Genomic DNA, 25,464 nt, shown 5'->3' on the forward strand with positions numbered 1-25,464 from the left:
ATACAATTTTTATTTGTCAAGTATACATCAATAAAACTGGAAAAAAAGATTATTTGTAAGCAGTTTCATTCATGACAGGCAAAAACTTGATGCAAACCAAACATCCACCAGTAGAAAGAGTACATAAATTATTGAATATACAGAGGGTGCCAAGAAAACGTATACACATTTTAAGAAAGGACTAAAGTATTAAAATTGTAATACTCGTTCTATACCGATAACAAGAGATGAATATAAGTCACGTTCGACCTTTGCAAGTAGAAGAGGTGCTCAAAGAGGTTACCATCAGCATCCAGACACTTCTGATTACGGCCAACTACTGCTTGAGCAACACTGACCAAAGTGTCCACTTGTATACATTTTTTTGGCACCCCCAGTGTAATGCAATAATTCACAGCATTGGAAAAGAATGAACCATTGTTCTACGCAACAACATGGACGGATTTCATAGACATGCTATTGAGGGAAAGAAGCCAGACGCAAAAGTGCACATCCTATGTAATTCATCCATATCAAGTTCAAACACTGGTACAGCTAACGTGTGGTGATAGAGGTCAGAATGGTGGTCACCCTTGTGGGACACTGAGTGGGAAGGCACACGAGGAAGCTGGAGACTCTATGACTCGATCTGGGAGGCAGTCACATGGGTGTACACATATGCAGAAATTCATCCCGTATACGTAAGATTTGTGCCCTTTACTGAATTTATACCTCAAAAACAAAAATTGAAAACAGTATATCCTGATTTCATGTCCCACAATGGAGTCACTGTGGCTTTTCCTACCAGCACTCATAGGGATCTCCTATCTCAATGTTCCAGGAGACCTCCCTCTCCCCAGGGAAGCATATATTTGAGAACTCTTTATATCCTGGCAGACACTGAAACCACACTTAGTTCAAGCAGGAATGGGAGGGGCGGGGTAGGGAAATACTGCACCTGGGAAACTTTTCCCCTACCATCCCGTAGAGGAGCAGTACAAGCTCAAGAAGTGTTTCTTGATAAATAAGTTACAGTTTGATATAAATAACATTTACCACGCACCTTTTATCAGGCACTAATAGCTTTCCATTTTCTTATTTAATACTTCTATAACCCTGTAAGGCTGTTCCATTTTTAGTCCCATCCTACAGGTGAGGAGATGGATATTTACGGAGGGTTGATTAAGTTACTTGCCCAAGGCCTTACAGATAGGGAGTGAATGCAGATCCCAACCCAGGTTATCTGAATTTAGAACCTGGACTCTAAACCACTTGGTATGGAACGAACGGGTGGTGCCCAGGCCCCGCCTGGATGTTACATAACACACACGCCTGAGCCCTGTGACTTTCCGAGTAGGGCTGAAGCTGTCGCCTGTTGCCAGGCATGGCGATGGATTCCTCGAGGCCCTTAGTCCCACTAACTGCACACAGGTGGTTAACTCCCGGCCAGAGTACCAACTGCGTGGGCCCTTTGCCCCAATGACCTCCAGCCAATTTGCTTGGGGAATCAAGAAAGTTCCTCGGCTCAGAAACCAGTTTTTTCCGATTTCAAAACACACACCGGAGGTAGGCGTGGGGGTTTCACTCTCCAGTCCTGGAGAGAACTAACCAGAAACTTCCCAGACAAGCAGAAGAAAAACAAGCCTACGGGGAAGCTGGACAGAGATGGGAAAAGTTACGGGGCAGGAACGGCAGAAAAGGGCATGGGGTAAAGTATAAAGTAAGGGAGGCCCGCTAACTCCGAAGTTAAGGGGGTGCCGACCCACCCCCTCCCTGTTGCGCCTGCGCGGTGCTACCTCCTGTGGCACCCCCGCCCCTTCCTGACGCCGAAGATTTACTCGTCTCTCGGCAACCATTCACCCGAGGAGCCAATCAGAGGGCACCTCTCGCCGGACCCTGGCCGTCAGCGCCCAGGCGGAGGGATCCCGTGGGCGCTGGCTCCTCCCCTGCCCTCCCGGCCCCGGGAGGCAGGCTCAGGGGCGGGGGCCCGGGAGGTGGCGGCGGGTGGAGGCGTGTCTGCGGGTATAAGAACGAAGGGGGCGGCGGCAGGCCGGCTCACTCAGTGCCGCTGCCTGGGGGCTGCAGTGACCGCGCCGCGCCAGCTGAGGCTGCCCACGCCAAAGACCTGCCGCTGTCGTCTCCTTTTCCGCCACCCAGGTGAGTCCAGGGCCCCCTCTCGCACAGGTGCGAGGATTCGGCGGCCCCAGGGAACCACGTACCCTGCCCTCGGGGGTCTGTCCCAGGCGAGCTGAGCTCAGGTCCTAGCCGAGCCCGATGGGGACGCGGGGGCGGGCGGGGAGGGGGGGGACAGGTGCCGGGACCCGGTCCTCCCTTCCCCTGCAGCTCCCGCGACGACAGCTCCCCCCCCACTCCCTGCCCCCGTGGGCCCGAAGGCGCTCCGAGAGGGAGCTGCAACTTTCCAGAGACTTCGGCCGGGGTTTGGCAAACTTCAGCGAGTTCCTGTTCCGCGCGTTCCCGGGGCGGCGGGGCGGCCGAAGAGTGCGTGATGGGGACATTGGGCTCCTGCCAGGTGTCCGCCGGCGCCCGGCTCCCCTCCCTTCCCTGCGGTCGCTCGGGCTCGCACCTGCGCTCCCACCCGCACTCCCAGCCTGGCCGGCCCGCGAATTCGATGCGGCGGTTCCGGGAGGCGCAGCGGTGGGGGGCTGGTATCAGGACCGGGAGGAGAGGGCGCTTCCCAGGCTGGGTGCTAGGGCCGGGGTTTTGAGGAGAGGGCAGAGATCCCTCACTTTTCTTGGACTCGCCCCAGACGGGGGACACCGCGAGCAGCCAAGTGATCCAAGCGAGTGGCTTGTGCGCTGCGCTTCTCTCGGCAGCTTCTCGGGAATACGGTGTCTGCGACCTGGTCCCTCCCCTTTGAGAAATGAAACTTGTTTACCGGGTAGACGCAAAGCCATGACAGTCAGTTGACTGGGCTAGCGGTGCCGTGGGTGGCTCGGAGGCGCCGCGGCCCCGGGAGGTGTCGCAGCCCAGATCCCTAAGGTGGGACAAGAGTCGGAGGAGGGCACAAATTGATAGCCTGGACACCTAAACACAACGCCGGCGGGCGATAAAAAACAAACTGCGCTTCCTCCAAGTTAGGGGGGTTCTTCGGAGAAACGCCTGGCGAGTTTTTCTGGAGAAGGAGAGTTGACCCATGCTCACTAGAACCGGCTGTTCGGGCTGGACCCCGAGGGAGGGATCAGCTGAGTCCCCTTCCCCTCTCCTGTGGGTCCAGAGCTCGGCTTTCTGCAAGGGCTGCCCAAATCCTTAACTAGGGACCTGCTGCCTTTTTAACTTGTTTTTTTTTTTTTTTTTAAAGGAGTTATCACATACAAACCACTAACTGAGCGCTTAAAGTGCACCTACTCCTGTAAGGGTTTATGAAGACTATGTAATCATTTGTATTGTGGCAGTTGGTATTCGGGATATTTGGTAGGTGGGTCAGGAACCTGAACCTCCCCAGGAAATGAAGTTAAGACGATTAAATCCTCCTGAAGTAGACTCCTGGCTTGGCCCAGCTGCCCTCCAAGACCGGAATGAGAGGGGCCATTGTTGGTTACACTAACCATTCAACGTGTGTGATTTGGCAAGGAAGCAAGGTGAGGGTGGTAGGAGTCCTTACCAAGAATTCTGCTGAGTCTTAAATCCCCAGAAGTAGTATTGGCAGGGCGAGAGCCGCACCTGAGACCCTGCCGGTTTCCAGGGGGTGGGGTGGGGACTGGAGAACGCTGACTTTTCTCTTCGCTTTCAGGGAAGCAGGCTGAGCTGTTCCAGCAGGAAATCTGTCCTTTGCTGTTGTTGTTTGTGAAGATGGAAAACTTACTATCTTTGGAGTGAAGCTTTTACTTGAGATAACTGAAACTTTATGTCTTCAGGTATACTCGTATCTTTAGAATACATTTATTCTCAATAAGGAGTTTTTAGAAAGAAGGTTTGGGTGTATGTTGTATAGAATTGGTTCAGGTAGCTGTGGGGAGAGTCCCAGAATATCCTTTTTCTCTGCCAGGTTCCTAAGTCGTTACCCAAAACAGAGGTCCCTGATTGATTTAGTTGAGCTCCCGAGGCTCCCCCTATTTAATTCCTCTGCTCTCCTCTGAGTACAGAGGAGCAGGGCCCAAGCCCATCCTGACTTGTAGAAGCTCTCGCCTGGCATCTCCTGAGAGCACCCCTCTCAGCCTCCATCCCCAGCCTTCAAGGCTGGAGCAGATTGTGCTCCAGGGTACAGAGAGGTCCTCCTGCTTTTGAAAGTTCAGGGAACTGCCTGGCAATAAAGATAATCTGAGCGGGGACTGTAGTGCCCTTGTTCTCCCGGTGCCAGTAACCAGACACACTGGATACAAATTGAGAAAATGACCTTTGTGTAACTGCCCAAGTAAGTAGTACCTGGTTTTCATCTTTGATGTATTGTGTGCAAGGGGTCAGTTAAGAATGACAATCCAAAGCCCTGAGAGGAGGCGGTAAACCTTTCTTTGTGTTACCGAGAGAAGTTGGGGAAGCCAAGACTGGTTTTGTGAGTTAAACTTGGGCCGTCTTTGGGTTTCTTGGTCTCATACTGGACTGTATCTGTTGCTTTGTAGGGGTGTGTGTGTGAAGGGCAGGTAGTGCAGAGTCTGAGGTGTTACTTGGGAGAAAACATTACTCCTCTGGTTGGATGAGGTTCATTGTTTTGTGTGTGCATGGTCACAGGTGAACAAGGCAATACAGAAAAGTACGTTCTGCCAGCTTGGTGTTTTGCCTGGGGCACGTTAGATTGGCATAAGCTATATTATGGGGGAGCAGGCACCTCTGTATTTAAAGAGGTGTTCAAGCCACTTGGGTACATCACGGGTGTTGATCTCTTGAGATGCTTCCAGGACTTCTGGGCTCAGACTTTTTTATCCTTCCACGACTCGCATGATTCGGAAGCTTCTATTTGGAATTTAAATGGTGTAGTGGAAACATCTTTGTATAACCCAGCTATGTAAGAAATAGCCTTAGGAGTTGTTTAAAATGAATAGATTTTGTACAGCCGGACCCCATAGCCTGTGCTAGCCTTGTTTGCAGAACTTCTTGGGACAACGGGAGAAAACTAATAAAAAACAATTGCTGAAGTTCAGCAACTCTGTGTGTCGGCTGTTTGCAGGGTGTTTTCAGTCTTGGAGCCTTTGGGGGTCTTGGTCACTAAACTGCCTAGAGTGTTTCTTAGGTAAGTGATGGAGCTGGTAGGTGGTTCAGTGCTTCCTAGGTGGCTTTGTGCTGAGGAGAAAAGGGGGTGGTGTGTGCAAAGGCCTGTCGGCATGGTCTGGAGGTGGCTCAGCCTCCCACTGTCCTTCAGGCTCTCAGCTTTCTCTTGCCCATCTTAGCCACCGGCATGTGAGCCCCAGGAAGGCAGGGATCTGTGCTCACTGTGGAGCCCCCGGCACCGAGAGCAGGGCCAGCCGCGCAGAAGGTGCTCCTGGTAACTGGATACCTGATTGCTGGCATCCGCCTGCCATCCCTCTCAAAGAGGGGGGCTGCTTTAAATAGGTGTCTTCCTGGTGGGCCAGGGGGCTGGAGCCTTTTGGAGCAAAAGCTCCTAGCCTGCAATGCAGGGTGGCTTCTGGGCCTTTCTCTAAATGGGGGCCTCCGGGGTGTAGGTTGGGAGCTGAGGGCCAGTTGCCACCAATTGGCCAGCAGCTGAAACCCCTTAAGCTGTTGACCTGCTTCCTGCAAGTGCCTCCTATGCTGTCCATCCCCCCAACACCCGCCTCGCAGGGCTCGCTCAGCCTCTCTCTCTCACCACATGCTCGCAGCGGTGGCCAGTTCTGCTGATTCTCTGTCTTTTTAATTTTTTGTTTCCCATGCCATCACTGACCTGGTTAGGGCCCTACAGACAGCAACTCGATGAGAGCAGTAACCAGCTCCTGTCCCCGCCCCTGGCCAATCCTAGTCCTCAGGGCCTGGAACACCAGCGTCACAACTCAGGGGAACTGCCCAACCCCCCAGAGGCTGAGCGTCTTAGCAGGACCTGTAGCTTTCTGACCTACTGTTTATTCTTGACGTCTTGTGGAGGAGTCTTCCCAACTGCCCTGCTGTGCCTCACAGCACACCTACTCAAATATTTGAACAAATTAATGCCATTCCTTCCGTACCATGCTTCAATCCATTTTCGGTCCCTTCTCAGGGGCTTGTGATCGTACCCCGTCTGGGGACCCCCATATCCCGTTCCCTGCCTCTTCAGTACTTCTGTATAGTTCTGCCTTATTTTCTAGGTTGTTGTTTGTTTTTTTTTTTTTTTCAAATTTTGTCTTCAATTGGATGAGCACAGAAAGTCCCCTAGCTGTCTCCACGTTAGCTCCCTATAAACACTTTTTGAGAAGACAGTTTTCCACGAATCGTCCACTGTTCTACCCCTTCTTGTCGCCATGAGCTTTTCTGACCGTGCTTAGCCCTTAGGAAGATGGGAGAGGGGCAGCCCTGCACCTCCCCTGGCTGGCCACCCCGTACTCCCAAACACATCCTGTGTGTTTGTCCCTCACCTGTGCTTACGGTAGTGAAGCGGTGGGCATTAGGACCACGGTAGCCAGCCAACTCTGCGTGCTCCTGGCCAGTCCTGGCATTCCCGGTAGAGTGGCTGTGAGGCAGCCGCAGTGTTCAGGAAGGACACCTGGGTTCTGGCCCTAGAAGCACCTTTACCTCTTCAGACGTCAGTTTCCTCATTGTCATCAGGACAGTAGCCCAGCGCTCTCCAATAAAAATAGGAGAGTCACATTTAAGTTTCTTGTGGTCGCATTAAAACATAAACAGGTGAACATAATTTTATTAATTTAACCCATCATAGTAAATATTTTAATTCGTAACCCATATAAAAATTTTTATTTTTCCTCGTACCAAGTCCTCTAAACCCAGCATGTATCTTGCGTGCACAGAACATCTCGATTTGGACTTGCTGTATGTCTAGTGCTTACAGCCACGTGAGGCTTGTGGACGCCACAGGGCAGCGCGGGTCTGACCATGGATAAAAGTGTTTGACTCACATTTGATCCTCTGTGTGTGGGAGGCAGGTGTTAACTGCACAAGTTATGGAAGAGGAGTGTCCGCTGGGGTCTGCTCTGCAGGGGCAGAGATCTTTGTCTCTTGCTTTGCGATGGACCATCAGCTCATACAACAGCACTGGGTGTGTAATAGGCACTCAGATATTTGAAGGAAGAAAGGAAATTCAGTCATCGTGGCCGACTTACTGATCACCATTCACGCTGTGAGTCAGACGTGACCCTGGAACAACAGGATGTGTGATGTCTAATCCCTTGCGTGTTTTGTTTGGTTACAGTTTCGTAGAGAATAATCACAAGGTGATAGAATTTCAAAAAACGGTAGGTTAAATCTGGCAGATGACAAGGACCCCAGCCATTTTCAATAATTGAAACGTATTGACAAGCAAAATATGAAAATGCAAGAGGGAAATAACTTTGCGGTAAGATGTACCTGAGATGGCTAGTGACAGCGCGTGGCGTGGTCCGTGCTGACTCCATGATAATCCTCGTAGTGAGCCGTCGTCATGGCTCACACGGCTCCACACGTGTGGGGACACCGAAGACGAGGTGGCTTGGCCACCTCGGGCGCAGTGGGTGCCGAAATAGGTGCCATCCTATAGTTTCGCCCCTTCACTCGAATCCCACCCCTCCAGCCCGAGGGACCAGCCTGGTGGTGTTTTACTCAGGCTGCTGCTGTGCTTAGACCTGGAGGTCAGGTACCTGCTCCACGAATGGGAGCTCCGCAGGGTCTGTGCAGAATGAAAGCCTGGATGGCACTGGAGGCGTACTTAGCATCCTTACTGAAGTGGAGGCCAGCTCAGGCTTAGACATGTGTGAGTGTGTGTGTGTCTCAAGTAGGAGAAATGCTGCTTTGGAGCAGCTAAGAGTTGTTGTGCCTTTCCTGAGAGGGCCCGGGCATGCTGCCAGTGACGAGGCAGGACTTAGTGGGCTAAGGCCCTCATCTGGACAGCAGACAAGTGTGCAGAAGCTTTAAGCTGGAGAGTTCAGTGGTAAAGTAGCCTGTGGCAGCAACCCTTGGGAAAACCTGGCGGCCGCCAGGCCTTAAACCCTGTGGATGGTGTGTAACCTTAGTCTTCCTTGCAGTAAGTGGTCTCCTCCGAGGACCCATTTTGTCTTTCCCGGTCCACTCACTCTCTGAAACAGTAGGGCCACCTCTGGAGGTCTGTTTGAATGAGTTCAGACCGGTAACATCTCTGATTTAGAAAGAGGCATTTGGTAGGAGGGACTGGGGCACCCAGTACCAACGAGGATTATTTCCTGTTCAAGTTGTGTAGCTGGCACTTAATAATGCTCAGCCCTTGTGGGGAGGGAATCAAGGCTTCTCTGCTTCACTTCCGTCTAAAGATGACTGTTCTGACCGTGTTAATATTTACCTTTGCGACGATTTCAGCCTATTCCTGTCATGTAAGCACTGGAAAGCTTTTGTGGTGTCCCTGCTATGCCACGTGGGCCAGTGTTTTGATTCTGTTTCATGCTGTTGTGTAGCCCCAGTGTTATCTCTCCAGCCACACTTGCTGAAGCATCCTATTTTGTTTGGAGTCTTCTCGGGGCGGGTGTCTGTGGACAGCCCCGTCAGTGATAACCATGCAGACCGTATGTTGACATTAGAGGGAAGAGAGAGCATGAAGGGGCCCCTCCAACCCAAAACGCCTGGGCAAATTGAGGCAGCACAGGTCCGGCTTTGGCCAAGGACCCTCTCTTGAGAAGCATCCCAGGGGCTGTGGGAATCCAACCACGTTTTTTGGCTCCGGTCAACATCCGTGTTAAACGGCTGACAGGATGCTGAGAACCCTGAGAAAATAGGTGGAGAGCTGAATGTGGTCAAGAGCTCAGAGGGAGAAAAGACCCTCTGCGGGGGGTTTGTTGTGTCACTGACTTAGAAATGTTTTCTCTGGGCACAGCTTTGTGGCATGCGACCGCTATTGGTTTGAGTAGAGGTAGAATGTGTTTGTGGGTGTTTGCGTGGGGAACTGTCAATGTAACTTCTTGGGAAAAGTCAACACAGTACCTTACATTGTCCTTTTAAAAAACGAGGCATTGTTTTATCTGGTTCTATTGCTTTGGGCCGTCTACTAGTCTAAACTTTTATTCCGTGGGTAATAAACACAGGTGTGTACCTCCGTTATCAGTGACTTTTTAACGTGTTTGGGGGCAGTGGGGAAGTCTCCAGAATGTCGCCGCCGCCTCGTGGTGGGGCCTAGGCCCTGGTGAGGGGGCTGGCAGCCAGCAGACAAAAGGCTTCCTCAGACTGTCCCCTGGTCCTAGATAACGTCTAGCCATCACCCCTGTAGGAATTCAAGGAGTAAGGGAGGATTTCTCTTTAGAAGGCTAAATCCACCTTGACCTTGGTTTTTCTCCTGCCCACTTATCTGAGGCTGAATATATCAAGCCCATGGTCATTTAAAGCGCCTGGCTGTTTTCTCAAGGACAAAGGCATGTCAAGGGTCAAACTGGACGCAGGTGGGAAAAGTGGCAGGTGTCTGGTCCCCAGGTTCCACATGCACGGATGGGTCTGTCTGTGCCAGGCTGTTTCTATTTCCGGTTCTGTTCCAGCTCTCCTTCCTGCACTAGCCCCACCGGGTCCTGGTCGCTTCTTGCAAATGTACCTACCTTCTCTCTACAGCTCCAGTTGGGTTACCAGTTTCCTGGATCTGATAAAGTTGCCCCCTTGTCTGCAGGAAGTGTCCTGTTCTTTTGCTTTATCAACAGATGGACACTCCTGACCTTCCAGCCATCAGAGCGAACCCTCGCAGTTGTTCCTTCATTCTCAGAACAGAACCGTGTGGCTTAGTTGCCCAGATGAGGATCAGCCCGTTCCTAAAATCTCCCTCTTGTGCCATTTGTTGCCCCCGTTAATGCTGGTCCATCAAGCTGACTGCCCCAGCTCCTTTCACTCCTGGATTCTCTCTTCCTTCTGGGTGTGATTTCTCTAAAATCACCACAGCCTTGCAGCCTCACCGGCACCTTGGATCTCCCTCAGGAGAGGACCCTAGGCCTTGTCCCCAGCCATTGTTCCTTTAAAACAAACATCAGGGAAACTAGGAGCATTTCTCTACTTAATTGTCTTCAGTGCTGGTGGCTCTGCCAGGCAGCATACACCCCCCAAATCCATGATCGTTTTGAGGGAGAGCATTTCTATACTGACAGTTGTTAGATAGTTTAGTTCTAAGTGCTTCTTTCTGCCTTGCCTTCATCACCTGCCTCTGGCCTTTCCCCACTCAGGGAGCCTTAGCCCATCTGGCCAACTTCTTTCCCACCATCTTATAAAACACCTTCACGGCCCCCTCCCATTTCCTTCCTCTCACTGCCATCTGCGCCCTACACCTACCTGAGCACGTATCTTGTCTTCAGAGCCCTACCTGCACCCCAACCTCCCACCTACGTATCCCCCTCCGGGAGCCTCTTCAGTCCCATTTCTGCCACTCCCCAGTGGTGCATCCTTGGAAGTCCTCTTTGTTCCCCTGTTTTCTCATCTATAAAGGAGATGTCGCCATATCTCCCTTAGGAGGGATGTTGAAAGAGTCAAATGGGTTTATCCAGAGGAAGCCCTTACAGCTTCCGATCTCGCTGCCTATTCGGGATGTTGTCAGATGGAGTTTCGAGGCTCCTAGTAGGGTCCTTGGCTAAACATCCCGTCACATTTGGTGTCCCCTGACCGTGGCTGTGGCCACACAAAGAGCCCCGTCTCTCAGTACCTGCCTGAGCATCCGAAGAAGAAGAATGAACCCTGTGGGGAGAGGATGTGGGTAGGATTAGTGAGATGTTTATGGGATGACGCAGCTGGTTCGCATCCCCACTGAGAAATGGGACATCCCTGACGGTGACAGTGGCCAGTGAATTGTCTTCTCTGGGCCCTCTTTGAGGGGCACCTCTAAGCCACCCTGCTGTCCTTGAAGGTGACCATTTACTGTCCTTTGCTCACCTGGAGTCCACTCTACAGCAGGCAGTGCAGGAGGATTGGCTGAAGCTTCGCTGTCAGTGTGAATGGTGGGGGGGGGCAGGGGCAGATAAGGTACCACAGGCACGTGGCTCCCAGAAGGTTGCTCTTTCCCTTTTGGGATAGGACCAGTAACCTCCCTTGGTTTAGAAAAGATCATTCTAGTAGCAGGAAGAACTGGTGGAAGTTGTCGCCAGTTCCAAGATTCAGGACATTGACTCCGGAGTTGAGGAGCTGAGGTCAACTCACTTAATCTCGATCCTTCTTCCTTACTTTGTGAAAAGGGGACAGTTGTAGCTTCTTCAGAGTGCTTGTGAGACCTGAATGGGAATGGGTGGGAAGTGGCTCATACAACATGCGCTTTCATTTGCTTTTACACACACGTCGGCATCTTCATTTTTCAGGGAAAGAAATGAAACAGGCCCAGCCTTGTGGCTCTCCTTCCCTCAACCACCTCAGGGAAGTGGTGGGAGAGGGTTTTTTTGTGTTTCGCCATCCATTTTCACTTCTGCTTAAATTCTCCAGGCGTTGTTTTTTTTTTAATTAAGCTTTATTGGGGGCGACAATGGTTGGTCAAGTTACATAGGTTTCAGGTGTACAATTCTGTCATACATCGTCTATGTATCACATTGTGTGTTCACCACGCAGAGGCAGTTTAAGGCTTAGAGGGGAAGCTTCTAAGTGTATTTGAGTTGGGCACATGGCTATGGGGATGGTGGGAAAGGATAGGAAAGGAAAGGAACGAATTAGGTAAGGTAGCCAGCAAGCTTCTAGGGGAAAGCTGTTAGAACACGACTCATAAAATTTTAACTCCTTTCAACTAACATATGTATAGGTTCTAACTTCCAAAGGGATAAAATAAATGTGTCCTCTGTCTCCCAACCTAGAGGTGCTATTTGGTGTAGGTTGAACTCCTGTGTATGCTCCTAGACATGTTCATGATTGTCTAAGCATAGACTCGTGCTTTTATAAGTTTTGCACTTGCTTTTCTATTAATAAATCATTTCACGTTCGTACACATAGAGCTGCCACCATTCTTTTGGACAACTGCATCATCTATATGCCGCCATATGCATGCATCACGTCGTTTATCCATCTCCTGATGACTACTTGTAGCTTTATAAATAATTCTCGAACACTTGCAAGTACACCCACGGGATAAAATCCACAGTAGATTTCCTGGAAGTAAAATTGCTATGCCCAAGGGTACGTCCACTGAGAACTGAGAGTGCCACATGGTTCTCCAGAGAGAACCCATGGGCAGTGTCCCCCAGGTGACTGCTTGGGGAGCGTTCCCATCTGAGAGGTAAAAGAATACCTGGAAGTTTTCATTTGCCCATCCCTTAGGGAAGGTTGACTATGTTACGCATCTGAGCCACTGTTCTCATCCTCCGACCCTTCTTTTATTGGGTTCTAGGTTTCAGACCTGTGGGAGCTCATTATTCATTATGACAGGGGGCACTTTCCCTAATGTTACATATGTTTTCCTTTGTCTTCTCTCTTCTTTATGCCGTTTTTTACCATGTAGGTATTTTAATTTTTATGAAGGCAAACGTATCGACTTCTCAGTGACTTTTATGTTTTATGTGGTTTCGAAAGGACTGACTACCTTCTCTATGTAAGTGTACATAAATTCCATGCTTTTTTCTAGTACTCTGAGGGTTTCATCTTTTATACTTCAGTCTTTGATTCATCCATCTAGATCTTAGTTTGGCAGAAGATAAGGAGCCACTTTTAGTGATTTAAGTTTTTAAAATCCAGATGTCTCCATTTTTTCCCTTTACTATCGTGAAACGTCTCCTTTAGTATATACTTAATCCCCTTATGTATTAGGTTTTATTCCTCGGTTTTAAAAATTCTGTTCCGTCAATTTGTCTGCTTTTTGTGCCGGTACCACACTGTTTCAATTTATGATGACTTCATACTATCTCTTACAGGGCTAATATACATCATTCCTATTTTTCAAAAGTTTTCTGGCTCTTTCTGCCCTTCCTCTGATGTGACCCTTACAAATTCGCAGTCTAAAACAGATTCTAACTTTGAATTTCCTCCAAGTTCAGAGATTTAAAAATATATGGAAATCCTCACACCTACGTACTTTCTTCTCCTCCCTACCAGAGAAGGAGTGATAACTTTCATCTCGGATTCTCACTGCTCTAAGAACCACTGTTCTAAGGTGGGAATAATCCTGACTTGAACGCTAGACCACTTCTTCTTCTTTTTTTTTTTTTTAAATCAATTCCTTAAAAAGAAAGGCATGAGTCAAAAGTCATTCCTCCAGTTCTTCTTTGCAACATTTTTGAGGTTTTCCCTGGAGATTTTCTTAAAGTTAATTGTTCCTTCTAGTACAAGTACGGATTGAATTGTCCCCCTTCTTCCCCCTCAGCCCCCATTTGCTGTGACGTCTTCTGCCTGTATCAGAAACGTGAGCCTTGGAAGCACAGTCACAAGGAATACACAGGGTAAAAGCAAGGTATATTTTTATAGGTAGGTCAACATGCCTGACCCAAATCCATGTCACCAAATCATAGTTTTAACAGTGGCTCAAAAAGAAACTACAGCCATACCTTTCTGTAATCCTTTGAACGTCATTGTGTCGTGCCCTATATAATAGACACGAGTGTACTGTATTCTCACCCTAAAAGGGGCCACAGAGAACCACGTGTCCACAGAACGCAGTAAAAAGAAAACTCAACGGTCCCAAACCTGACTCGAAGCCAAATACCAGCCACAGTAAACACTAAGTATTTCATCACGAATTCTGCCTGGCATCCTGAGTTCAGGAGTGCTTTGGTAGGATGAGCTCGATAGCCTAGGGCTTTCTAACGTTGTCCAAACAGGTGCGAAGGGAAGCTTTTGTCTTCCCCCTGGCAACTATTTTTCTGTAGCAAGCAGATGAACGCTCATTCCTGGACTGGGCTTCCTGGGACCCAACCTTCCCATTGCCAGCCAAGCAGGTTCAGTTCTTTAATGAACCGACATGCTGGTAGGAGCCTGTGACGGGCTTGAGAGGGGCACAGTGGTCAGACCTTGGCTGCATGCTGTCTTCTGCCCCTCGATTCCCGCCAAGAGATCGTGTTGCCTTTTAGTCGGCTTGTGTCCCCTCGCCATAAGTGAAGTCTTTGTGCCTTTGTGCTCACCCCAATCAGAGGACGCTGCTTTCTTCTGCCTTCATATTGCATTTTCTTTCTACTACGCCCTGCCTTGTATTGATGCGCTGGGTTCTCACCTACCTTCTTAACATCTCCTGGACCTCGCATCTCATTGCGTCCAATGGCATCCTGACCCTGACAACCAGAGCGCTGTAGATAAGGCAATGGCCCAGCCTGACACCAGGGCAAGACTGAACATCCAAGTTGGAACCCCAGGACAGCATATGCTGGATGTGCATTCAAAAGTAGCCACTTCCAAACAAACCTTAGAAGTCACTGGGCTGTCATTTTGTGTGTCCAGCAAGTCAGAAAGGTGAAGGGGGTGGGGAAACTATTTCCTTGCAATGAAATCTGACAGCAGCACCTTGACCTTTTGTTTCGGCTCTTACATCTAACTAGCTAATATTTGACCCCTGTGGATCCACAGACACCTTGGCTCTCTAATATATCGCCATCTGTTTTTATATATTAGGATTTCCAGGAATGGAAATTGCGTTTTGTTTTCTGAAAAGTATCGCTGGGTTGAAAATTACTTTGGTAACTTTGGGGCTCTAGCAGGTGAAGTACAAGAAGTGATGTTTTTCTCCTAGTTCTGCGTGCCAGCTTGCTTCTCCGTAGGCAGCATCAGGTACTATTTCAAAACACAGTTGAAAGGTCAAACATGCCTGGGGACGTTTCCCACATGCTGTGTGGGGCCCCCTTGCTGGGCTGAGCTGTTCCACTACATAGCTGACCTAACCCTTTGTGAGCCAGGAATTCGGTCGGTCGTTCAAACATCTCCTTGGTCCTACCCCGCATACCAAGTGCTTGTTACAGGGTAGACTGCCCCGTAAAGGAAAAGGACATGAGGTTCTTGCTAACAGGACTTCAGTGTACTTGGTTCCAGCAGGACTGAACTGGGGGGGTTGTAGCCCAGAGTTGAGAATTCATCTATGTGTGCAGTGAGGGAAGTCTTTTCTTGTGGTTCCTGTGTTCTGTGTGTGGGCGTTGTGGCAGAGCTAGCAACCGGTTGAAGGTGCAGTTAGGAAACCAACAGCAGGAGAGGGCCATTTCCATAGAAAACAAAGGAAATTAGCAAAACCTGTAGGCCCTCTACTGAGTAACCTTGTGTTGAGTGTAATAAGTTTGCTTCCCTTCACACAAACGTGCACACTCCATGCCCCTGCCTCACGCAGACAAAACAAGTAGACAAACGCACATAAAACAAAATCAGGAAGTTATCAAATTTTCAGTTTAGGGTGAATTTGTGTATTTTGTCCTTAAGTCCTGCAGACACTATTCTTGACGTATTTAACTCATTTAATCCTCCCAGCAACACCCAGCAGTAGGTGCCATTTATTGCCAGTTTACAGGGAAATGTGCAGAGAAGAATCTGCCTCTTCTCTGAGTCCCTCGAGCTGCTTTGCCATGTCGAGGTGAATCCTAACTCTGCTTCTCGCCCCCTCACTTTCAGTGTCCCTGGCAAGAACATCCGCCAAGATGGCAGAGGAGCGAAGCGGTACCAGGGACTGCATGTCCTTCAGCGTGCTCAACTGGGATCAGGTCAGCCGGCTGCACGACGTCCTGACCGACGTCGTCCCCATCCACGGGCGAGGCAACTTTCCAACCTTGGAGATAACCCTGAAGGACATCGTCCAGACCGTCCGCAGCCGGCTGGAGGAGGCAGGCATCAACGTGCAGGACGTCCGGCTGAATGGCTCGGCCGCCGGCCACGTCTTGGTTAAAGACAACGGCTTGGGTTGCAAAGACCTGGATCTGATCTTTCACGTGGCTCTTCCCACAGAGGTAGAATTTCAACTGGTCAGAGATGTGGTTCTGTGCTCCCTCCTGAACTTCCTGCCGGAGGGGGTGAGCAAGCTGAAAATCAGCCCGGTCACTCTGAAGGAGGCCTACGTGCAGAAGCTGGTGAAGGTCTGCACGGACACTGACCGCTGGAGCCTGATCTCCCTCTCCAACAAGAACGGGAGGAACGTGGAGCTGAAGTTTGTCGACTCCATCCGGCGTCAGTTTGAGTTCAGCGTGGACTCTTTTCAGATCATCCTGGACTCGCTGCTCTTTTTCTATGACTGCTCCAGCAGCCCCATCTCCGAGCACCTCCACCCCACAGTGATCGGGGAGAGCGTGTACGGGGACTTCGAGGAAGCCTTCGACCACCTGCAGAACAGACTGATCGCCACCAAGAACCCCGAAGAGATTCGGGGCGGGGGGCTACTCAAGTACAGCAACCTCCTCGTGCGGGACTTCAGGCCCGCGGACCAGGAAGAAATCAAAACTCTGGAGCGTTACATGTGCTCCAGGTTCTTCATCGACTTCCCGGACATCCTCGAACAGCAGAGGAAGTTGGAGACCTACCTTCAGAACCACTTTGCCGAGGAAGAGAGGAGCAAGTACGATTACCTCATGATTCTCCGCAGGGTGGTGAACGAGAGTACCGTGTGTCTGATGGGGCACGAGCGGAGGCAGACCCTGAACCTTATCTCCCTCCTGGCTTTGCGTGTGCTCGCAGAACAAAACATCATCCCCAGTGCCACCAACGTCACCTGTTACTACCAGCCAGCGCCGTACGTCAGTGACGGCAATTTCAACAACTACTACGTGGCCCAACCCCCCGTCACCTACAGCCAGCCGTATCCTACCTGGCTGCCCTGTAACTAACCTTGAGACCTGAGGGTTTCCTTCCACAGTGGGGACCCCACTAGGGCAAGGGCTCTCAGCTAGGGGAGCCTCCTTCTAGATGTAGGTGTTGTGTGGCTTTTAAAGGGGGAACTCAGCTCTGATTCTGCTTTTTTGTTTCTTTGTGCACCCATTGGAATGGGTCTACAGTATATCATGAGCCAACCCTAAAGGGACCCATTAGTCCTGTGCCCCTTGGGAAAATGCTATAGGAAGTATGACCTACCCACATCGTTCCAAGATAGACACGAACATGTCCCAAACATCAGCCCACGGGGCTTTGAGCTCTGTGCAGGAGTTGAGGTTAGGGAAGCGCTCAGGCAGGGCGTGTGGAGTGACGCGCTTCTCGTCTTCCCTGGAGCCTGGAGTGGGCGCTGTTGGCCCCCACGTGGGATTCTCCTCAGTTACGTGGAAGTTGTGCTGACAGTCTGTTTGCTCGCATCCGTTTCAGTCAGGCAGAAAGTGGTCAGCGTGAGGTTGCTCCTGCAACTTAGCTTTTGTTCAAGGGACAACATGGCTTATGTTTGTTTATTCCCTGTCAGCAGAGTCGAGGATTTCTTTCATCAGTAAACCAAAGCCAGTAGCTGGAGAATTGAGGTCTGGTCGCAAGTGGTTTATGGTGTAGATGCTGTGCCATCATGAGAAATTGTGTGAGCTATTGCTGAGAAAACATGCACACACACACAAAAAAAACAAAAAAGCAAAAACAAAAAAACAGACCTTTTCTTGAAATGTAACTTGAAAAAAAAATAATAAAATGTGGAACATAATGTTAAAATAGAACTGTGGTGGGGTGGGGGTGGGGGTGATTGTAAATAGGAAACATGAATGTTCAATTTTTTTTTTTTCCTTTAAGGAATTCTTATCGAATGACACTTCTTTTTTCCTCTTCAGCTCATCACTTTCGTTTTGTTCTTCCTAAGACTAAGGATTGTGCTGAGTCTAGAGTCACGGCAGTGACTGACGTGTGAGGGTCTTCCCATGTTTAATTGGAAACCCATTTGGTCACATTCCAAGTATGGCAAGCTCTTTTTCCTGGAGTACTTTGGCTGATTTTTGTGTGTGTGTTTCTTTTTATTTTTCCCCCAAAAGCAGCAGTTTTCTCCTCCAGGTTTTTTATTTTTCATTTTTCTTGACAGCCGATGAATTCAGGAATTTCAGTAGAGCTGAGTGACCTGTGGAATGATCTGCGCTTCACATGGCGTTAGAATGGAACCTGCTGCCCCCGAGCTGTGTGTGAGGTAGAGGGTTAGCGTCCCTTCAGGCCTGTGTGGACATCAGTGGTGCTGAGGCCCCTTGGAGTGATAGATTCCAGTGTATTTAGGGAAGAAGTGAGTGAATGGAGAGGAACCTTCCTTGTTCTGGTAGATTTGACCATACTTGTTTATATTCTGCACTTTAGAAGAAAAACAGTGTTACTCTCTAGTCTAAAGCAAGCGTAGTAAACAGGAGAGTCCTAGGCTGTCCCACTACATTAAATAAGGGATTTTGTGTTTTGAAACTTTTTTGTGGAATTTCTTAGAAAGCATCACTTTAGGGTGTCAAGGGCAGAGAAACTCTATATTGCCAGCCAGCTTGGTTTCTGAAGTGGGATTTAATCAAACCCATGCTCCCGATTTTAAATTTCTCCTGTGGCCATAAACGCCCCAAGCCCTGAGTGATTGCTTTCTCCTTGCTTTAAGCAATGAAGGTGCCTTAATGCAGAAATGCTTCATAGAGAACGAGTGGTTTACCTTTTTCTAAAGATTGTATTTCAGGTTTTATCTACAGTGTGATAGCTTGGTTCTCTTCAAACCAGATGGGGCATGACGGACCCCCAAGGCTTAGCTCGTACCCAGGTTGTGCTGTAATAGGTAAACTGAAGCCACTTAGTGTGACTGGCTGCTGTCTCCCTGTGAGCCAGTGACATTTGAGTTCATTGGCTTTTGAGTCAAAGCCAGTTCCACATGGGTGTGTGTGTGGGGGGGTGCTTCAGTGTTAAAGGGGGGCAAGGAAGAACAATCCCAACTTTAAAAATGATGTGGTCTTCCACGACCTTGAAAGACTCCCGTGTGGTCCAATGGCAACATGTTTGCTCAAAAATGACAGATCTGTTGAACCAAAGCTTTGAAATGTGATGAAGCTGCCAACGAAAGCACTTGCTAACAGAAATCAAGTCAGCATTGCACCTACCAGAAGGCTTGGGGATCAGGGTAATAAAGCTCCCAATGAAGATAGGATCAGATCCGCATCAAGTAATTAAATTTCCAGTTTGACCTTGGAGTTCTTTCTGCTTATTTTTCCCCCTATCTGGTATTAGTTCTTCTTTGAGGATGGAAGCACAGAAGTTGCTAGAAATTCCCCCCTCCCCCCACGGTTCTTTATCCCATTGCCTGGTGGCCAGCTTGTTAGAATCCCTGCTCTTTGCCTGAAGTGCTCGCTCAGCCCGGCTATTTTGGAGTTGGAGAGTCGACGTGTGTTCTAGTACCACCAGGGTAAAAAGCTGCACTGAACCAAAGCTGCGCTTTTGAAACACCACCCTGGTCTAGTGGTGTCTCCACTTACTCCACAGACCTTTTGCCTGCCTCAGAATAGACCAGGTAACCTTGAATTTCAGGTGTCTGGAAATTCTAACTGAAACCTGCCTTTCATGCTGCTCACACAAGCACCAGGTTCTCTGTGAACTCGCAGTGAGTCTGGTGGTTCCTCTTTTCTGTGTGTTGAGTAACATGAAACTTGGCAGTGGCCAAGGGCACTGACGTTCAAGTGCAAGTTCTAATGTACATTTAAGCAGTCTCCTGTGCTCCAGGGTTCTGAACAGTTTTCTGATGCTTTCTGCAAGTATGCAGCTTGTTAGCCAAGCCTGCTCCTCAGAAGCAGGTTGAGCAACAGTGAGATTAAAGCAAGGACCCTTTCCCCTTGTGTTGGCAGAAGGGTACACACTGCATTCCTGGCCCCGAGCTTCAGTCTCACCCTTAAATCTTGCCTTGGCAGTAAGACACTATTCCTCACTCAATAACTAAACTCTGTCTCACTAACACCTTCAAATCAGGGTTTTCTGCTGACTGCAGGTGGGTTGGGTGGCCCAGGATGAGTGGGGTAGGAGTGACGCTGGGTTCCCGATACGAAGTAACAAGTGTGGTTTGACGTTGAAGTTTTTTACCCCCCAGTTTGATTTTTTCCCTGGGGATTTGAGTTACAGCGAGCTGTGAATATGAGCCTGTGGGTTTTTTTTTCCTTTTCTTTTTCCTTTTTTTTTTTTGTGATGATGCATTAATAAGCAAATTGCTAAAGCCCCAAATCTGCTTGTCCTTCAGTGTCTCCACTAGGCGAGCCCTAACCCCTTACTTTCATGGTACGTGAGGATTTTAACTCGATGCTTTCTTAACTTTGCAAAAGCAACGTCCTAACTTTCAGAATACCTCCTTTCTAGTTAACTTCCTGGTGCCCGTGTCTCGTTTTCGGGCGCAGCTAGATTGTGAGCTCAAATGTCCCCTTCCAGACGATGGTAGTTATCCAGTTGTGAGAAGAGACCCTGACGCTCATCACGGCCTTTATTTCTGGGGTGTCTGACTGGGGCTCCACTCCAGGGAGAACCCTTTGAGAGAATTCTGTAATGTGAAAGACCTTCCAATTGCCAAGGTTAAATTCGTATCCTTAATCTGGCAGAGACCAGAATGAATGTCCCAGCTGACTTTGGAACATACTCCAGTTCAGCCCATTACATTCAGAGGACCAAGGGAGGTGAATGTGTGTGTGTGGGCGGGTTGGGTGGGGAGGTGGGGGGTATATTTAAAAAGACTTGGCAAATTTTCCGGATTATTTGTGGAGACATCTGAGGTGAGGGTCAGGAACGAAAATGCTTTTTTTGTGAGTTCAGTTTTAAATCTTCAGCTATCACTTAAAGAAAAGATAGGTTAAATGTCAACAAAAGAAAATGCTTGGAGTTTTGCCTGGGCTAGTGAGAGTTGGTGCAAATTGGCATGTGTGTTTGCATAGGAAGGTGAGAAGATCATCCACTAAAGAGGAAGTCGTTAAATGTGGGGTTTTTTTTAATGGATTAAAAAATAGCGGCTTTAGGAAAATTAAGAGTTTTTATCCATTAATTTCCAAATGACTATAGGTAAAAAATAAGATAGTCATTAGACTAAATTGGAAGCTTTTTTGTTGCTCTAGATTTGCACAGCCTTTGAGATAGTAATTTATTAGTGGTGCCTAAATGTGTGACGTTTCTTCTTTGGTGTGATGGTCACTGACCTTCTTATGCGATGCAGGAGAAATTACTTGTCAATGCAGGATGTGTTAGAACTTGATGAAATGAAGCTTTGAGTTTGAGAAATAAAGATACATTAAAAAAAAATACAAAAAACAAAACCCAAAACCTTGTCAGTTATGCTCACTTTTTTTGTGTCTCTTCAGGGGTGAATTTATTTTAGGTTCCAGAAAATGTGTTGCATGGTGGTGGGTGGTTATCAAAAGTAACCTTAGATCCTTCTGTGGGGGGAAGAATGTGTGATTCCCCTGTGTGGTTACCTCGGGGGCCATAATTCCCTTAATATTTGGACTCTCCTCAGGTGCCCGACTAATTGAAACCGAGCTTTGTCATTGACCAAGCCTCTTGGCTGATGCCCACATTTATTAGGTGGTGTAGTCTTGAAATCCGCTCTCACTGGCACCTTGTTTGGTTCAGTGCTAAAAGCTAGGTTCCCCTGAGCTTGGCCCCAAACCCATTTCAATGAGAGAACCAGAATAACTTTATACTACTATCCATACTTCTCCCATGGTTTCTTCACATTTTAAAAGAAGTCTAGACGTGGACCAGTGATATTTGCGTGGTTGGTAGAAGTTTGGAGGGATAAAGAGATACTGCAGACCTCGCACGGTGACCAACTCGCTTCTTCATTCCTCTGATCCACGTCACAACCCCTCTGCACCCCCAGTCCTGCCCCTGCCCCCGCCTATCTTCTGTGCTGAATATCTTTAACTCCTATGGTATTTTCTGTAACCATCATCAAAAAACATATGTCTTTGTGTAACTATCCTGTACCCCTTTGTCATTAGCCTGCTTGTTGCTTCTCCGTAACCCTTTCCGTCCGCGGATGAGTGTTGTCTGGAGTCTAGTATCCGTGCGGTCCTTGTAGCGCATCTCTTGGGCATGCCTTTCTCGGGGAGCCTCCCTCCTCGGAAGCCAGCCCGCACCGTCGGTGTGGGGTCTTCACTCCTCCCGCCATCCTGGAGCTCTATGTCCAGGTCAGCGGCACCTTCAGCCTTATTACGGTGGCCACCTCTGTTCTAGTCATCTCGCCTTGGCTGGACTTGGGATCTAGAACTGCTCATGAGGTTGGAGTGACAGTCTCTTCCCTCCGTGATCCTAAGATTTGGACTTGATCGGAGAGCAGTGTGCCTGTCTCGGTGTGTTTGCCTGGGAGCCGGCTCCTGGTTTTCTTCCTCCTCGTTGGCTCTGTGTCCCTGGAGTGTTGCCTGACTCTGCCTTGTTGCTGTTGCCTTCAGCACTTCCCTGGGCTATGTCATGAGTCTTAACCCTTGCCTCCCCTCCATTTTCCTTGATTCATCCAAGGGCTCTTTCTAAAACAGATGTGCCTGTGCCCTCCCATTCAAACCTCCTGAAGACCCTACTGTGCAAGGGTAGGTGTCAGACTTAGAAAGGTGAGGGGTCCGTCCCAGCTGGCCCCAGTCGGCCTTCCCAGCCCCTCACGTAACTACAAAGCTGGCCTTCCAGCTCCAGAGCACCCAGCTCTTTGTACGCACCCCCACCCCACCATACCGTGCGCCTCTCAAAACAGCTGAGACATCACATCGTCTCCGGCTTCCAGGCAACGGTCCCTCTCGGCTGTTTCTATTAGCGCATTCCTGGGTTGTATCAGTGCTTCACCTGGATTGGGAACACCTGTATGTTCCATTTCCCCCTGCCTGCCTCCCACACAACTGGCATAGATTTGCTGCTTTGAATGTTGAACTCAGTGTTTTTGCCCCTGGAGGGCTTGGACTTGGGCCACTCACAGCTAGGAGGTTAAATCCTGGCTATTAACCCGGATGTGTTGTAATGCCTCATTCTCGTACTAAAACATTTCAGTGCAGGCATCGTCCAGACCAATATTTGCCTGCAGATCAATGTGTGTGGGAAGTGGCGAGGCTCAGTCCCCCAGAACGGGGAGTCACGTCCTGGACACTAACGTGATTGACCGTGAGCTCTTGACCCCCTGGGCAAGGTCAGCCCTTAGGACTGCAGGCTTCACCCTCGGCTGTATCCGTCCTAACCTCCCACCCGCCGCGTCCCCCTGACAGACGTAACTCCTGGTGTTTTAGTAGCAGTTCTCCCTCGTCACCTCTGAGGATTCCTTCCTCAGCATCTCGGAAGTATGCTTTCAATTCGTGGCAGGTTGGTTTTCGCCTTCACAAGTAGTGACTTGGGTGGGACAGTGACATACTTGGTTATCCTTTGGGATTAATACCTGCTGGGAGATGTGCACAGGAATAAGAGGGCTTGAGAGGCTTTACCAAACAACCTCTGGGATAAGCCAAGTCAGGGAGCAACAAGTCACGGGTGCAGTGACAAGTCAGGGACATCGCCAGAAGCTGGATGGCGCCATGCTGAGTACCTGGTCTACCTCCCACCCCTGCCCAAAAGCTGAGGGGGAACTGATGAGATCGAGTGACTCTCGACCCCAAACGACAGCAGCAGAGCTGGGTGCACAGGGCTGGCTCTTGCTTTCTGGTGCCACGCTTTCCCCTGTACCAGAGGCCGTGTGCTGTGCCTGGGGTCGGTGCTATGTAGAAGCAAAGAATGTGCTGGCCTGACAGGTGACCCTTCTGTCTCTCGGCCGCCGGACTGGTATCCCTCTCGTGAGCAGATTTCTGGGAGTGCTGGCAAAAGCTAGGGAACCTGCCCGTGTTGGGAGGCTCAGTTTCACACGTAGGGAGGTAATTCCTCACCTAGCTCACAGCAGCCTGGCCTACCCGTTCTGGCCAGGACTGCATCCCAGGTCTACCAACGCCCGGGCTTTTCATCAAATCAAGTCACCACTCAGGCTGCCTTTGACTGTGGGAAGTGTCTTAAAAGTGGTCCCAGGGGAAGGCCTGAGAAGCAAGTCACCTTCTTTCAGATGGTCCCCTGGGAAGGAGGGGTATGAAGCTGTAGTGTGTGTGTGGGTGGAGGTGGCGGGAGCAGTAGGGGCAGGCCACACAACGGTGACCTTTGCCAGACTCTCCTAAACAATGTTAACCCCTTCAATACCGGTAGTGTATGAGCCTTTGTTCAAGGGGTCTGTCGGAAGCCAAAGCCGCGAGAAAATGGAATGCCAGTCGCTCACGTTTGACTAAGGCGTTAGGGTTGATCAAGTACACGTTACATGTATGTCGGCTTGTGGACCTCCGAAACCTGGAAGGTGGGTAGCAGTATTCCCACTCGACAGACAAGAGGCCAGAAGCCCCAAGCACTCCGGGGTGGCCCAAGGTCGCATACCTGTGAGAGGCAGAACCTGTGCACATGACCTGACTCCACGGCCGCGTTCTTCCCACTATTAGAACCCTGACGGCACTCTGTAAACTACACGTCCCTGTGCAGGTCTAATTGTCATGCCAGTTCGTTCCCTCTCAAGGGCCGAAGAGGTGTTGAGTTGCCTGGCAATGGATCTGCTTCCCCTTATACAGGAAAGAAATTCCTTGGACAGGCCAGCAGCTTTTCTCAGACAACGCTCCCTTTGTGATTCGGGTCTGGGCCGGGGGTGTGGGGGGCACCTACGCAGGCTTGCTAACGTGTTTGGGGAATATCACAGAGCGCCAAGGCCCCATGCTACGCGTTAGCATTTAATGTCCCCACACCTCGGAGATAGGACGATGAAGTGTACAGAGGAAACCCAGACGTCACACAGCTGGCCGAGCCAGGACCCGGCTCTGTGGGGTGTTTGCGCCCTTCGGCGACACACCTGCCACATGTAGTTTACAGGGTAGCATGTGGAAGAGGCACAGGAGAACAAATACCTGGCCTTCCAACAGGAGCCTTTGAAGAGGAAAAGGCACACGCCTCCTGGTCTATGGTTAGTAAATAGTATTAAACGGAGGCGGAAGGGACTGATTCAGCTGATCAGTTAAAAACAAAAACGAAGCCGACGGACTAAGCTCCCATCGGGCGCCTCTCTCCTGGACTGAGGTTGGCCTACAATTTTAAATCGGAATTGAAATGGGAACAGCATCCCTTTTATCCTGAAACAAGAAGTTGCGTAACAGAGGGGTATGTACCTGCAAGCTGGAGAGAAGGGTGAGGGAGTTATGGGAGGTGGGAGGGGACAGTGCAGAAGTCAGGAGGCCAGCTCGTCCCCAGCTACGGAACAATGAAACTGAGAAGGGCGGGGACTCAAAACTAATAGCAAAACCCCAAGCAGGTCCTAGAGTCAAACACCTGTAGATTTTCATGGGCGAAGTATCGTTGAAGCTGGGTCGTCTTATCCTTAAACAAACACTAGAGCTAGGCAAAGGTTTTTTTCGGAAAAGAATCTTTACATTGGCTCATGGAAGCTGGAGGTTGGGAGGAGCAGCATTTGGGAAGCGAGGAATGCCTCCTGGCTCCTCTGCCCGCCCTCCCTGCCCCTTGCTATTTCAGGACCCCATGCAAAATGTCCCCTCTCTCAGGTCCACTTCATGGACCTCATGATCCCGGGGCCTTTTGTCCCATCCTCAAAGTGAGGGGTCCGTTTACTTGGCTTTCACATGT

At 49.6% G+C, this 25,464-nt stretch overlaps 1 protein-coding gene across 1 annotated transcript; it reads left to right on the forward strand.

Moving 5' to 3' along the window:
• The first annotated feature begins 1,984 nt into the window (after positions 1-1,984).
• TENT5C (terminal nucleotidyltransferase 5C) lies at positions 1,985-19,960 on the forward strand. Its single transcript, XM_033093092.1, has 2 exons — positions 1,985-2,136; positions 15,535-19,960. Exon 2 carries the CDS (start codon positions 15,561-15,563, stop codon positions 16,734-16,736), a length of 1,176 nt encoding a protein of 391 aa, XP_032948983.1. The 5' UTR covers positions 1,985-2,136; positions 15,535-15,560; the 3' UTR covers positions 16,737-19,960.
• Positions 19,961-25,464: the final 5,504 nt, after the last annotated feature.

This window comes from Rhinolophus ferrumequinum, chromosome 22 (assembly GCF_004115265.2).
Source record: "Rhinolophus ferrumequinum isolate MPI-CBG mRhiFer1 chromosome 22, mRhiFer1_v1.p, whole genome shotgun sequence".
NCBI lineage: Eukaryota > Metazoa > Chordata > Mammalia > Chiroptera > Rhinolophidae > Rhinolophus > Rhinolophus ferrumequinum.